Source organism: Lepus europaeus, unplaced genomic scaffold, assembly GCF_033115175.1.
Source record: "Lepus europaeus isolate LE1 unplaced genomic scaffold, mLepTim1.pri SCAFFOLD_3_1, whole genome shotgun sequence".
Classification (NCBI taxonomy): Eukaryota; Metazoa; Chordata; class Mammalia; order Lagomorpha; family Leporidae; genus Lepus; species Lepus europaeus.
In genome coordinates, this window is record NW_026909276.1 from 6126203 (window position 1) to 6138205 (window position 12003).

Here is a 12003-nt window from a genome sequence, read left to right on the forward strand (position 1 = left end):
GGGCTTTAACTTACTGTGCCACAGCACTGGTCCCAACCTTTCTTCCTTATGGGAGTACCTATTGTATGGGATGTAATTTCCAGCAAATGGCTCTGTCACATGGTTATGTTGATTTTGGAAAAAGTCCTTCACATTCATTATATTCTTAAGTTCTATCCCTTGTTTGAACTACATGTGTTATGAGGTATTCCTTCTGACAAAAGGCTTTCCCACATTTATTACAAGATTTCCACCATGTAATAAATTCTCGATGTTATATTGTGTGATATTGGCATAGTTTTCCAACACTCATTCCATTCATATGGTTTCTCCCCCATGTGAATTCTGATGTTTTATGGGGTGTTACTTATGGATAAAGGCTTTTCCATATGCATTATATACAAAGTGTTTTCCCACATATGAATTAGATGATGTGCAATGAGGGCTGAACTATGGGAAAAAGCTTTCCAAGTCATTATGTCCAAAAGGTTTCTTTTCATGTGAATTTTCTAATGCATTCTGAGATGTGACTTATTGCCAAGGGCTTTTCTACAGTCATTGCATTCATGAAGTTTCTCTCCGATGTGAATTCTCTGGTGTGATATGAGCTATGATTTACAACATATGATTTATAAAGGCTTTTCCACACTCATTAGATTGATACGGTTTCTGCCCTGTGTGAATTCTGTTTTGATATAACTTATAGAAAAAGGCTTTTATGCAGTCATTACATTTATAAGGTTATTTCCCTGTGTGAATCCTCTGATGCATTTGGAGTTGGAAGTTAAAATCAAGTTTTTCCACAGTCATTACATTAATGAAGTTTCAACATTGTGTGCATTCTCTGGTGCATTATGAGGTTTGACTTTTGTCCAAAGGCTTTTCCAGTCATTATATTCATAAGGTTTCTGCCCTGTGTGAATTCCCTGATGCATGATGAAGGTTGACTTATGGCTAAATGCTTTCCACAGTTATTACAATCATGAGTTTTCTACCCTGTGTGAATTCTCTGCTGTGATATGAGTTTTGTCTTTTGTCAAAAGGCTTTTCCAAAGTCATTACATTCATGAGGTTTCCTCCCTGTGTGAATTCTCTGATGTTTCTAAAGGATTGACTTTTATCCAGAGGCTTTCCCTTGGTCATTACTTTCATGGGTTTTCTCCCCTATGTGAATTCTCCAGTGTGATATGAGGTGTGACTTTCATACAAAGGCCTTTCCATCGCCATTACATTCATGAGGTTTCTCCCTTTTGTGAATTTGCTGGTGTACGATGAGGCCTGACTTTTGTCCAAAGGCTTTTCCACAGTCATTACATTCATGAGGTTTCTCCCCTGTGTGAATTCGCTGATGTTTCATGAGGTGTGACTTGCATCCAAAGGCTTTTCCACAGTCATTACATTGATGAGGTTTCTCCCCTGTGTGAATTCTCTGGTGTATGATGAGGCCTGACTTTTGTCCAAATGCTTTTCCACAGTCATTACATTTATGAGGTTTCTGTCCTGTGTGAATTTGCTGGTGTCTGATGAGGTTTGACTTGTGGCCAAAGGCTTTTCCACAGTCATTACATTGATGAGGTTTCTCCCCTGTGTGAATTCTCTGGTGTATGGTGAGGTCTGACTTGCGTCCAAAGGCTTTTCCACAGTCATTACATTCATGAGGTTTCTCCCCTGTGTGAATTCGCTGGTGTATGATGAGGCCTGACTTTTGTCCAAAGGCTTTTCCACAGTCATTACATCCATGAGGTTTCTGCCCTGTGTGAATTCTCTGGTGTATGATGAGGTCTGACTTTTGTCCAAAGGCTTTTCCACAGTCATTACATTTATGAGGTTTCTCCCCTGTGTGAATTTGCTGATGTATGATGAGGGCTGACTTGTATCCAAAGGCTTTTCCACAGTCATTACATTCATGAGGTTTCTCCCCTGTGTGAATTCGCTGATGTTTCATGAGGTGTGACTTGCGTCCAAAGGCTTTTCCACAGTCATCACATTTATGAGGTTTCTCCCCTGTGTGAATTCGCTGATGGTTTATAAGGTGTGACTTTCGTCCAAAGGCTTTTCCACAGTCATTACATTCATGAGGTTTCTCCCCTGTGTGAATTCGCTGATGTTTCATGAGGTCTGACTTGCATCCAAAGGCTTTTCCACAGTCATTACATTCATGAGGTTTCTCCCCTGTGTGAATTCGCTGGTGTATGATGAGGCCTGACTTTTGTCCAAAGGCTTTTCCACAGTCATTACATTTATGAGGTTTCTCCCCTGTGTGAATTCGCTGATGTTTCATGAGGTCTGACTTGCATCCAAAGGCTTTTCCACAGTCATTACATTCATGAGGTTTCTCCCCTGTGTGAATTCGCTGGTGTATGATGAGGCCTGACTTTTGTCCAAAGGCTTTTCCACAGTCATTACATTTATGAGGTTTCTGTCCTGTGTGAATTCTCTGGTGTATGATGAGGTGTGACTTGCATCCAAAGGCTTTTCCACAGTCATTACATTCATGAGGTTTCTCCCCTGTGTGAATTCGCTGATGTTTCATGAAGTATGACTTGTGTCCAAAGGCTTTTCCACAGTCATTACATTGATGAGGTTTCTCCCCTGTGTGAATTCTCTGGTGTATGATGAGGTCTGACTTTTGTCCAAATGCTTTTCCACAGTCATTACATTTATGAGATTTCTCCCCTGTGTGAATTCGCTGATGTTTCATGAGGTATGACTTGCATCCAAAGGCTTTTCCACAGTCATTACATTCATGAGGTTTCTCCCCTGTGTGAATTCGCTGGTGTATGGTGAGGTGTGACTTCTGTCCAAATGCTTTTCCACAGTCATTACATTCATGAGGTTTCTCCCCTGTGTGAATTCGCTGGTGTATGATGAGGCCTGAATTTTGTCCAAAGGCTTTTCCACAGTCATTACATTCATGAGGTTTCTCCCCTGTGTGAATTCGCTGGTGTATGATGAGTTGTGACTTGCATCCAAAGGCTTTTCCACAGTCATTACATTGATGAGGTTTCTGCCCTGTGTGAATTCTCTGGTGTAATATGAGGCATGACTTTCGTCCAAAGGCTTTTCCACAGTCATTACATTTATGAGGTTTCTCCCCTGTGTGAATTCGCTGATATTTCATGAGGTCTGACTTGCATCCAAAGGCTTTTCCACAGTCATTACATTCATGAGGTTTCTCCCCTGTGTGAATTCGCTGGTGTATGATGAGGCCTGACTTTTGTCCAAATGCTTTTCCACAGTCATTACATTTATGAGGTTTCTGTCCTGTGTGAATTCGCTGGTGTATGATGAGGTGTGACTTGCATCCAAAGGCTTTTCCACAGTCATTACATTCATGAGGTTTCTCCCCTGTGTGAATTCGCTGGTGTATGATGAGGCCTGTATTTTGTCCAAAGGCTTTTCCACAGTCATTACATTCATGAGGTTTCTCCCCTGTGTGAATTCGCTGGTGTATGATGAGGTCTGACTTTTGTCCAAAGGCTTTTCCACAGTCATTACATTCATGAGGTTTCTCCCCTGTGTGAATTCTCTGGTGTCTGATGAGGGCTGACTTCCACAGAAAGCCTCTTCCACGATGAAGGCATTTATAAAGTTTCTCCCCTGTGTGAATTTGCTGATGGTTTATGAGGTATGACTTTTGTGTAAAGGCTTTCCCACAATCACTACATTCATGTGATTTCTCTCCTGTGTGAATTTGTTGACATTTCCTGAGGACTGATTTTTGTCCAAAGTCTTTTCCACAGTCATTACATTCATAAGGTGAATTAATACTGAGTGATTTTCCACAAGGGTTACATGTGTAAAGTTTTTCCCTTGTATTTAGTCTGTGATTTATTGCAAGATGTGACTGGTGAATGACAGGTTCAACATACTTAATGTACTTATAAAATTTCTTTCTTGTGTGACTTTGTTGATGCATATTGAGGCTAGAATTTTCATGGATAGCTTTTTCTATTTGAGTTGCTTTTCCAAAAGTGACAGTTGATTTATTACAGTTTTCTGCCATATGAACCCTCTCAGATTTACAGAACATCTTTCTTGTGAAGACTTTTGCTTGTCCAGTGGGTCCAAATGGCTGCTTCATGATGTGAATATTGTCATACTGACTAAGAGGCTCACAGAACTGGAGAGATTTTCCAGGTATCTTAGTGTTATCAAATTTCTCTCCAGCCTGTAGTTGATCAGGCCCACTGTGGGGATACACAGTGTGACATTTATTGCATTCCTCAGGCTTCAATCCTGAATAGATTCCCTTTTTAATAATCATTGTTGGAATATGGCTTGAATTTAAACTAAGGGTTTTTCTTAATTCAACTCTCTTGTGAGCTGATGTCTTGTTATTTTTCATAAAATCCTGATTCAGATTTTTGTCCTGACTTTCCAGGTTGATCTTAATCAGGTCATCCATTTTCATGACCACTGAAATGAGAAAAAAGCAATCATGTCACTGAATCACATGTTACTGTTTCTCCTGGCATACTCATGTAAAGAGAATGGAGTTACTTGTTATCCAAGTGGCATAAGATTTTCACAGAATCAGTATGAGGTACTTATTTGTGACCATTATATGGTTTTTCTCCTTAATACATTAATATACCATGAGGTTTCCCAATGTTCAAACCTGATCCTTTTTACTATGGGAATTTGTCAAGGATGGTAGAATGACATTTGTGCTATGATGAGTGGGATGCCTGCCCTGGCTACTCTGCTTTCAGTACAGATCTCTGCCTATGTAAACTGGAAGGAAGCAGATAATGTTTCATGTGCCTGGGAACCTGTGAGACACCAGGGAAGACTAGAGGAATTCTAGAGCTCTGGTTTCAGACTAGGTAGACTTAAGTGTTGCAGACATCTGGGAAGTGAGCTAATAGAGGGCCTCTTTCTCTCTCTTTCTTCTCTCACTATCACTCTGCCTTTCACAAAGATGAAATAATTATAAAATATTTTAAAGAATGGACAAATATTTAATAAAAATATTCACCCACTACCTAGCAACCATTTTTCCCCTGTCCTTTTTCTCCAGTTTATTTTTATAAAAATTGTGTGCTTTTTGATTCTCCGATATTTCAACCATAAACATGAAAAAGTTTTACTGATCATTTACTTGCAGGTGGAGAAGAGTGAAATGTGCCTGTACTTTAAGCAGGACAACATTTAAGGAGTATGATTTGGATCTAAGATTGTCTCATGTTCAGTCTTCCTAGGTAAACATCATTTGTGGGATTTTTCAAATGAAAAACTACCTTGTCTCTACTCTATGCCAGCTTCCCCAAATTCCTAAGGACACCCAATACCTTCAGCCTCTCAGAAATACAACAGGTAGAGAAAAGTCCCAATATACCACTTTAGTTAAACACTCCCAATCAGTTTGAAGAATTTGTTTCTGCAAACTGGGATGTGCTCATCTTCTTTCAAAAGTGTTTTCTAGCTCATTCTGAAATCATCAGTGCTGGTTACCTCCTCTCGATTCTTTCTGTAAACATTCCTGTGTGATAATTTGAATTTCTAGATGCTTTTAATCAGTTGCCTCCTATTTTCACTGAAAGCTTCATTTCCTATGCTTTTCTTATCTTTTTATTTGCTTATTTTTCAATGATACTGAAAAATAAGAGAGAAATCATACTTCAAACTCCACCCTTAACAAAATCTAAGCCACTCAACATAAACCCAGGAGGCTACTTGAGCTTGGGTCTCAAAAGCTCATTACTTTCTTGGTGAGTCTAGGATCACTTATTTTCATGTTTTATATAAGTTCATGCTTAGTTTATGATTTCTTTTCTTTCAAAGATTTACTTTATTTACTTGAAAGCTAGAATTATAGAAAGAGATAGACAGAGAGAAGCCTTCCATATGCTGGTTCACTCCCCATATGGGCACAACAAACCAATGCTGGGCCAAGATGAAGTTAGGAGCCAGGAGTGTCTTTCCTGTCTCCCACATGGGTACAGGGGGCCAAGGACTTGGGCCAACCTCTTCTCTTTTCTTGGGTACATTAGCAGAGAGCTGGATTAGAAGAGGACCAGCTGGGACTTGAAATGGCACCCATATGCAATGCTAGTGCTGCAGGCTGGAGCTTTAACACACTGCACCACAGTGTCATTCCTAGCTTCATAATTTATGATGTCACAACACAGAGGCTTACTCATGACCATCTTTTTTTTTTTTTAAAGATTTATTTATTTAATTGAAAGTCAGAGTTACAAGAGAGAGGAGAGGCAAAGAGAGAGTAAGCTCTTCCATCCAATGGTTCACTCCTCAATTGGCCACAGAGGCCAGAACTGTGCTGATCTGAAGCCAGGAGCCAGGAACTTCTTCTGGGTCTCCCTCAGGTGCAGGGGTGCAAGGACTTAGACCATCTTCTACTGCTTTCCCAGGCCATAGCCGAGAGCTGGTTTAGAAGTGGAGCAACTGTGTCTTGAACTGGTGCCCATATGGGATGCTGGTTCTTCAGCCTAGGGTTTTAATTCACTGCACCACAGCACCGGCCAGATGACCATATTTTAGCATTTACTTATTTGCTTACTTGAGAGTCAGAGAGACAGAATGAAAGATAAAGACAGACTGAAACAGAGGTTTGCCAACTATAGGCTCACTCCTCAAATGTTTCCAACAGACTATAATTTTCTTATTTATTTGAGAGGCACAGAGGGAAAAAAAGAAACTAAAAAAGAGAGTTCACACTTATTGATTCAGTACTGAGCAAGTTCTATGCCTGGGCAAAATCATGAGAGGGAACTCAATCTGAGCAACGAGTTAGAAATAAGTTTCTGGGGGCTGGCGTTGTGGTAAAGCAGGTAAAGCCACCACCTGCAGTGTCAACATCACTTATGGGCACCAGTTTAGTCCTAGCTGCTCCACTTCTGATCCAGCACCCTGCTATGGCCTGGGAAAGCAGTAGAAGATGGCCCAAGTCCTTGGACCCCTGTACCCATGTGGGAGACCTGGAAGAAACTCCTGGCTCCTGGCTTCAGATCAGTACAGCTCCAGCCATGACAGCCAATTGGGAAGTGAACCAGTGGCTGGAAGACCTCTCTCTCTCTGTCTCTCCTTCTTCTCTCTCTCTGACTTTGAAATAAATAAATAAATCTTAAAAAAAAAAAAAAAAAAAAGAACAGAAACAGGGCAGCACCGTGGCTCAATAGGCTAACCCTCTGCCTGTGACACTGGCACACCTGGTTCTAGTCCCAGTTGGGGCACCGGATTCTGTCCCGGTTGCCCCTCTTCCAGGCCAGCTCTCTGCTGTGGTCCGGGAGTACAGTGGAGGATAGCCCAAGTCCTTGGGCCCTACACCCGCATGGGAGACCAGGAGAAGGCTCCTGGCTTCAGATCAGCATGGTATGCCAGCCACAGTGTGCTGTGGCCATTGGAGGTGAACCAATGGTAAAGGAAGACCTTTCTCTTTGTCTCTCTCTCTCACTGTCCACTCTGCCTGTCAAAAAAAGAAAAAAAGACCAGAAACATTAAGATTAAAAAAATAAGTTTCTGTATGTTGCCTAACTAACAAGCACTGAAGGAACTAATAAGTGCATGAAGGAAAAGGTATAAAAGTATAGATAAGGACAAGTTAGAATTTGGGGAATGTATCAAACCTAAATAAAAGCCTTAGTAACATCAGGAAATGACTGGATTTTTTTTTTTTTTAATCAAAGAACATCTTCACTAAGAATAAAATTTAGAAAAGATACTGGTATCTCTAAATGCCTGTGTCTGATCCACAAAACCAGCTGTCAGCAGGAGTAAGGCTTGAGAAAATTTCATGGAAAGACTACTAGTCAACATATGCACACTTTCTGCTTTGGCCTCCCTGTCTCTTATGTGCAGACTGACCTGAAAGGCTCTGATTCAAGCATTTGTCCACCATCCATGGCTCTTCTCCTTGCTCCAACTTGAAGATTAAGTCAGGTTTGGTAATGCAGTGCCCTATTAATGGAAACAAAGTAAGACTTTGTAAAATCACTATCTTGGGTTATTTGAAGGACTACAGCTTGGTTAAGGAGCTATGCAACAAATGTTCCAATTTGAATCTTTTGTTAGATGGTAGATATTCAGATTATTCATGGACTCAAATTCTAATCATGTCCAATATTAAACATTATAAAGTGTTCCCTTGCTTGTCAAATAGCAAGAAAATGTTATCACTGGGAATGTGATGGGTGTCACTCACCCAAGGAGAAGAGGCTGCTGTAGGTCTCCAGCATCACATCTCTGTACAGGATTTTCTGAGCATTGTTCATGTTCTGCCATTCCTCCCAGGTAAAGTACACAGCCAGGTCTTCAAATGCTATCATCACCTGTAACATTACACTTCCAGTCAACATGTTAACTCTGTCACAAAACAAACACTGACAGTTGTGTATGAATATGAAGGAAAAAGGAAGGATATGGTTTTACATTAGACTTGTTGAGTGTTTAGAAAGCCACACAGAGCATTCAACAGAGTCAAACCCATTATCTACTGGCTGTGAGAAATGCCCAAGCTGGAGGGAAACAGGAGGTTCAAATCACAAAGGCCACATCTGTCAAGGGGAATTGCACAGCAGGCTAAAAGAGGGGCAATACTGACTACACCGCAAGGTGGAGGTGCTGGCCAATTTTTTAAGATTATTTATTTGAAAGGCAGACTTACAGAGATTGGGAGAGACAGGGAGACAAAAGGATATATCTTCTATCTACTGTTCATTTCCCAAATGACCACAATGGCTGGGACTGGGCCAGGTCAAAGCCAGGAGCCTGGGACTCCGTGGGTCTCCCATATTGATGGAAGGGTCCAAATACTCAAGTCATTTTCACTGCTCTTTCAATCAGATTAGCAGGGAACTAGATTGGAAGTGGAGCAGCAAGGACTCAAATCCTTTGTTTACATGGGATGTCAGCATTGATAGTGGAGGCTTAGCCTGCTGGATTACAATTCTGGTGACTATTGCAGGTTCTTAAACAAATCTCTAAGCATTTTTCTCAGTGAGTCACAAATGCAGATTATACTGCAGACATTCCCAGGTTCTTTTTTTGGGCAAATAATTCCATTGCTTTCACTTTAATTATGTATAATGTTATTTCAAATGTTTATCATTTAAATGTTTTGGGCAGTTATTTCAATTGTTTATCAGTAGAATAATCATAGACAAGGGCAAAAGCTAATTTGTATTCTTTGTCTTACCTGTATTTTCTCTCTTACTTAAAAATATTTATTAGCTTGATAGAGCAAAATGTTGATGTACTGAGAGATAGAGAGCTTTGACACATTAATTCACTTCCTAGATAACCACACCAAACAGAGGTGGGGCAGGACTGAAGCCAGGATTGAGGAATGGAATCTAGGCCTCCTTCATTAGTGACATCACCATTGCTTCCCCAGGTCTGCATTATCTGGGAGCTAAAAACTAGAGCCGGCATTGGAAATCAAACATAGACACTCTGAGGTGGCATCATAAACACTAAGCTAAATGTCTGCCCTGTCTTTTAATATATTTTTTTCTCTGACATATTGGAAATGATATGCATGGTGTTTTCCTGGAAATTATTTTCTGTTCATTCCCATTGCAGTTTCACTGATGATTTCTTGCCTTTTATTCTCAATGCTTCTACATACTTCTCCTTCACATTGCCCATTCAAGAGTCAGTATTGCAGACTGGCACTGTGGCTAAACAGGCTAATCCTCCACCTAGCGGTGCCAGCACACCGGGTTATAGTCTTGGTCGGGGCACTGGATTCTGTCCCAGTTGCCCCTCTTCCAGGCCAGCTCTCTGCTGTGGCCAGGGAGTGCAGTGGAGGATGGCCCAAGTCCTTGGGCCCTGCACCCGCAAGGGAGACCAGGAGAAGCATCTGGCTCCTGGCTTTGGATCAGCATGTTGCACCGGCCACAGCGCGCTGGCCGCAGCGGCCATTGAAGGGTGAACCAACAGCAAAGGAAGACCTTTCTCTCTGTCTCTCTCTCTCTCACTATCCACTCTGCCTGCCAAATAAATAAATAAATAAATAAGCCTCCAGTAGATTCTTCACACATTCCTTATTCTATTCCAGAATCCAATTCAGCTTCTCAAAGGTATTAAGGACTCCATTACTCTAACAATTCAAAAACAAACTTAACTGATTTGTGTTTTAGCACTAGGTAACTCTTCCACTTGCGGAATGCTAAGTGTTTACTTCATAGGTAGCACTAAAACACTGCTCAGTACATCATCTACATTTAGACTGTTTCAGACAACACGACCCCAAAAATGTAGCATATTGTGTTTAGTTTCAACTCAATTCATGTAACAAATATATATTTTGCTATAGCAACAGAAAGACAAGAGACCAAACTGTATTATGATAGATGACAGTAATGTTTCATAATTGTGCCAAATTCATCATTCATTTCTGTATATACCATGAGAACAAATTTTATGTTTATTTTTCTATTTTAAAATTTTTAAAGATTTATTTATTTATTTGAAAGTCAGAGTTACACAGAGAGAGGAGAGGCAGAGAGAGAGAGGTCTTCCCTCTGCTGGTTCAGTCCCCAATTGGCTGCAATGGCTGGAACTGCACCAATCTGAAGCCAGGAACCAGGAGCTTCTTCTGGGCCTCCCACATGGGTTCAGGGGCCCAAGGACCTGGGCCATCTTCCACTGCTTTCCCAGGCCATAGTAGAGAGCTGGAGCAGAAGTGGAACAGCAGGGACTCAAACCGGTGCCCATATGGGATGCCAATGCTTTAGACCAGGGCATTAACCCACTGAGCCACAGAGTCAGCCCCATATTTTCCATTTTAATTAACTAGTATACTGGGACCAGCACTGTGGCATAGCAGGTAAAGCCACTGCCTTCAGTGCTGGCATCCCATATTGGTGCCAGTTCAAGTCCCAGTGGCTTTCCTTCCAATCCAGCTCTCTACTATGGCCTGGGAAATCAGTAGAAGATGGCCTAAGTCCTTGGGCCCCTGGACCCATATGGGAGGTCCAGAAGAAGCTCTTCACTTCTAGCTCTGGATCAGTGCAACTCTGGCCATTGTGGCAAATTGGGGAGTGAACCAGCAGATGAAAGACTCTCTCTCTCTCTCCCTCTGCCTCTCTGTAACTCTGGCTTTCAAATAAATTAAAAAAAAATCTAAAAAGAAAATAAATAAATAAACTAGCATTAAACACCTAAAATAAGTACTGACAAACTGGGGGATAATTAAAAAAAAAAAAAAACACTTACAGGTGATATATTCATTTTCTTTCCTCTTAGAAACATGTGGAGGACCCAGAATCATACCTGGGAGAGAAGGTGAATGACAAGAGTTCAAAGAAAACTCTGGAGGCCAACGCTGTGGCATAATGGGTAAAGCTGCTGCCTGCAGTGCCAGCATTCCATATGGGTGCTGGTTTGAGTCCTGCCTGCTCAACGTACAATCTAGCTATCTGCTATGTCCTGAGAAAGCAGTGGAACATGGTCCAAGTCCTTGGCCCCCTACACCTTCATGGGAGACCCAGAAGCTCTTGGGTCTTGGCATTGGATCAGCTCAGCTCCAGCCTTTGCAGTAATTTGGAGGGTGAGCCAGCAGATAGAAGACTCTCTCTCTCTCTCTCTCTCTCTCTGCAACTCTTTCAATAAATAAATGAAATATATAAAAAAAAAAAAAACCTGTACTTTCCTTCTGCACTGAACAGTGGGAAAAAAAGAATATGATAGAATGCATAAATAACAATAAATACATTAACCAAGAAAATACCAGCTTTACTGTGGAGGAATAAACCTGTAAAAATGGAAATACATAGGAAAATGCACCCACCTATATTACGTGGCAGAGATTAAACAGAAGTTATCATTGGTTTAACGAAAGCATTATCTACAGATTTTTTAAAATAATAGTGTAAAAGTAAAAAGAAATGTTAAGAGTGTTCAAATAAATGATTATCAAAGATAAACATTATGTTGTTATTAAAGGTTACACTAAATAAAGTTAACAGATACACATAATGTATATTTAATGCAGTGCACCTTACCAGTAATGATTCTAAATAGACCTTTTCCCTTCACAAATCCCTGGATTGGGGCTGG

The 12003-nt window shown here is 40.9% G+C and overlaps 1 protein-coding gene across 2 annotated transcripts in view; it reads right to left on the reverse strand.

The window, feature by feature from the left end:
* Positions 1 to 240: 240 nt before the first annotated feature.
* LOC133755042 (zinc finger protein 271-like) overlaps positions 241 to 12003 on the reverse strand; it is a 50365-nt gene continuing 38602 nt past the window's right edge. The window contains exons 2-4 of one of the 2 annotated variants that reach the window (XM_062185358.1): positions 8144 to 8270; positions 7807 to 7899; positions 241 to 4398 (exon numbers count right to left, since the gene is read on the reverse strand). In XM_062185358.1, coding sequence (XP_062041342.1) covers positions 1181 to 4398; positions 7807 to 7899; positions 8144 to 8267 — 3435 coding nt within the window. In that variant the 5' untranslated portion in view covers positions 8268 to 8270 and the 3' untranslated portion in view covers positions 241 to 1180. Of the gene's footprint in view, positions 4399 to 7806; positions 7900 to 8143; positions 8305 to 12003 lie in introns of both variants that reach the window. The other variant, XM_062185357.1, reaches the window with a different exon arrangement.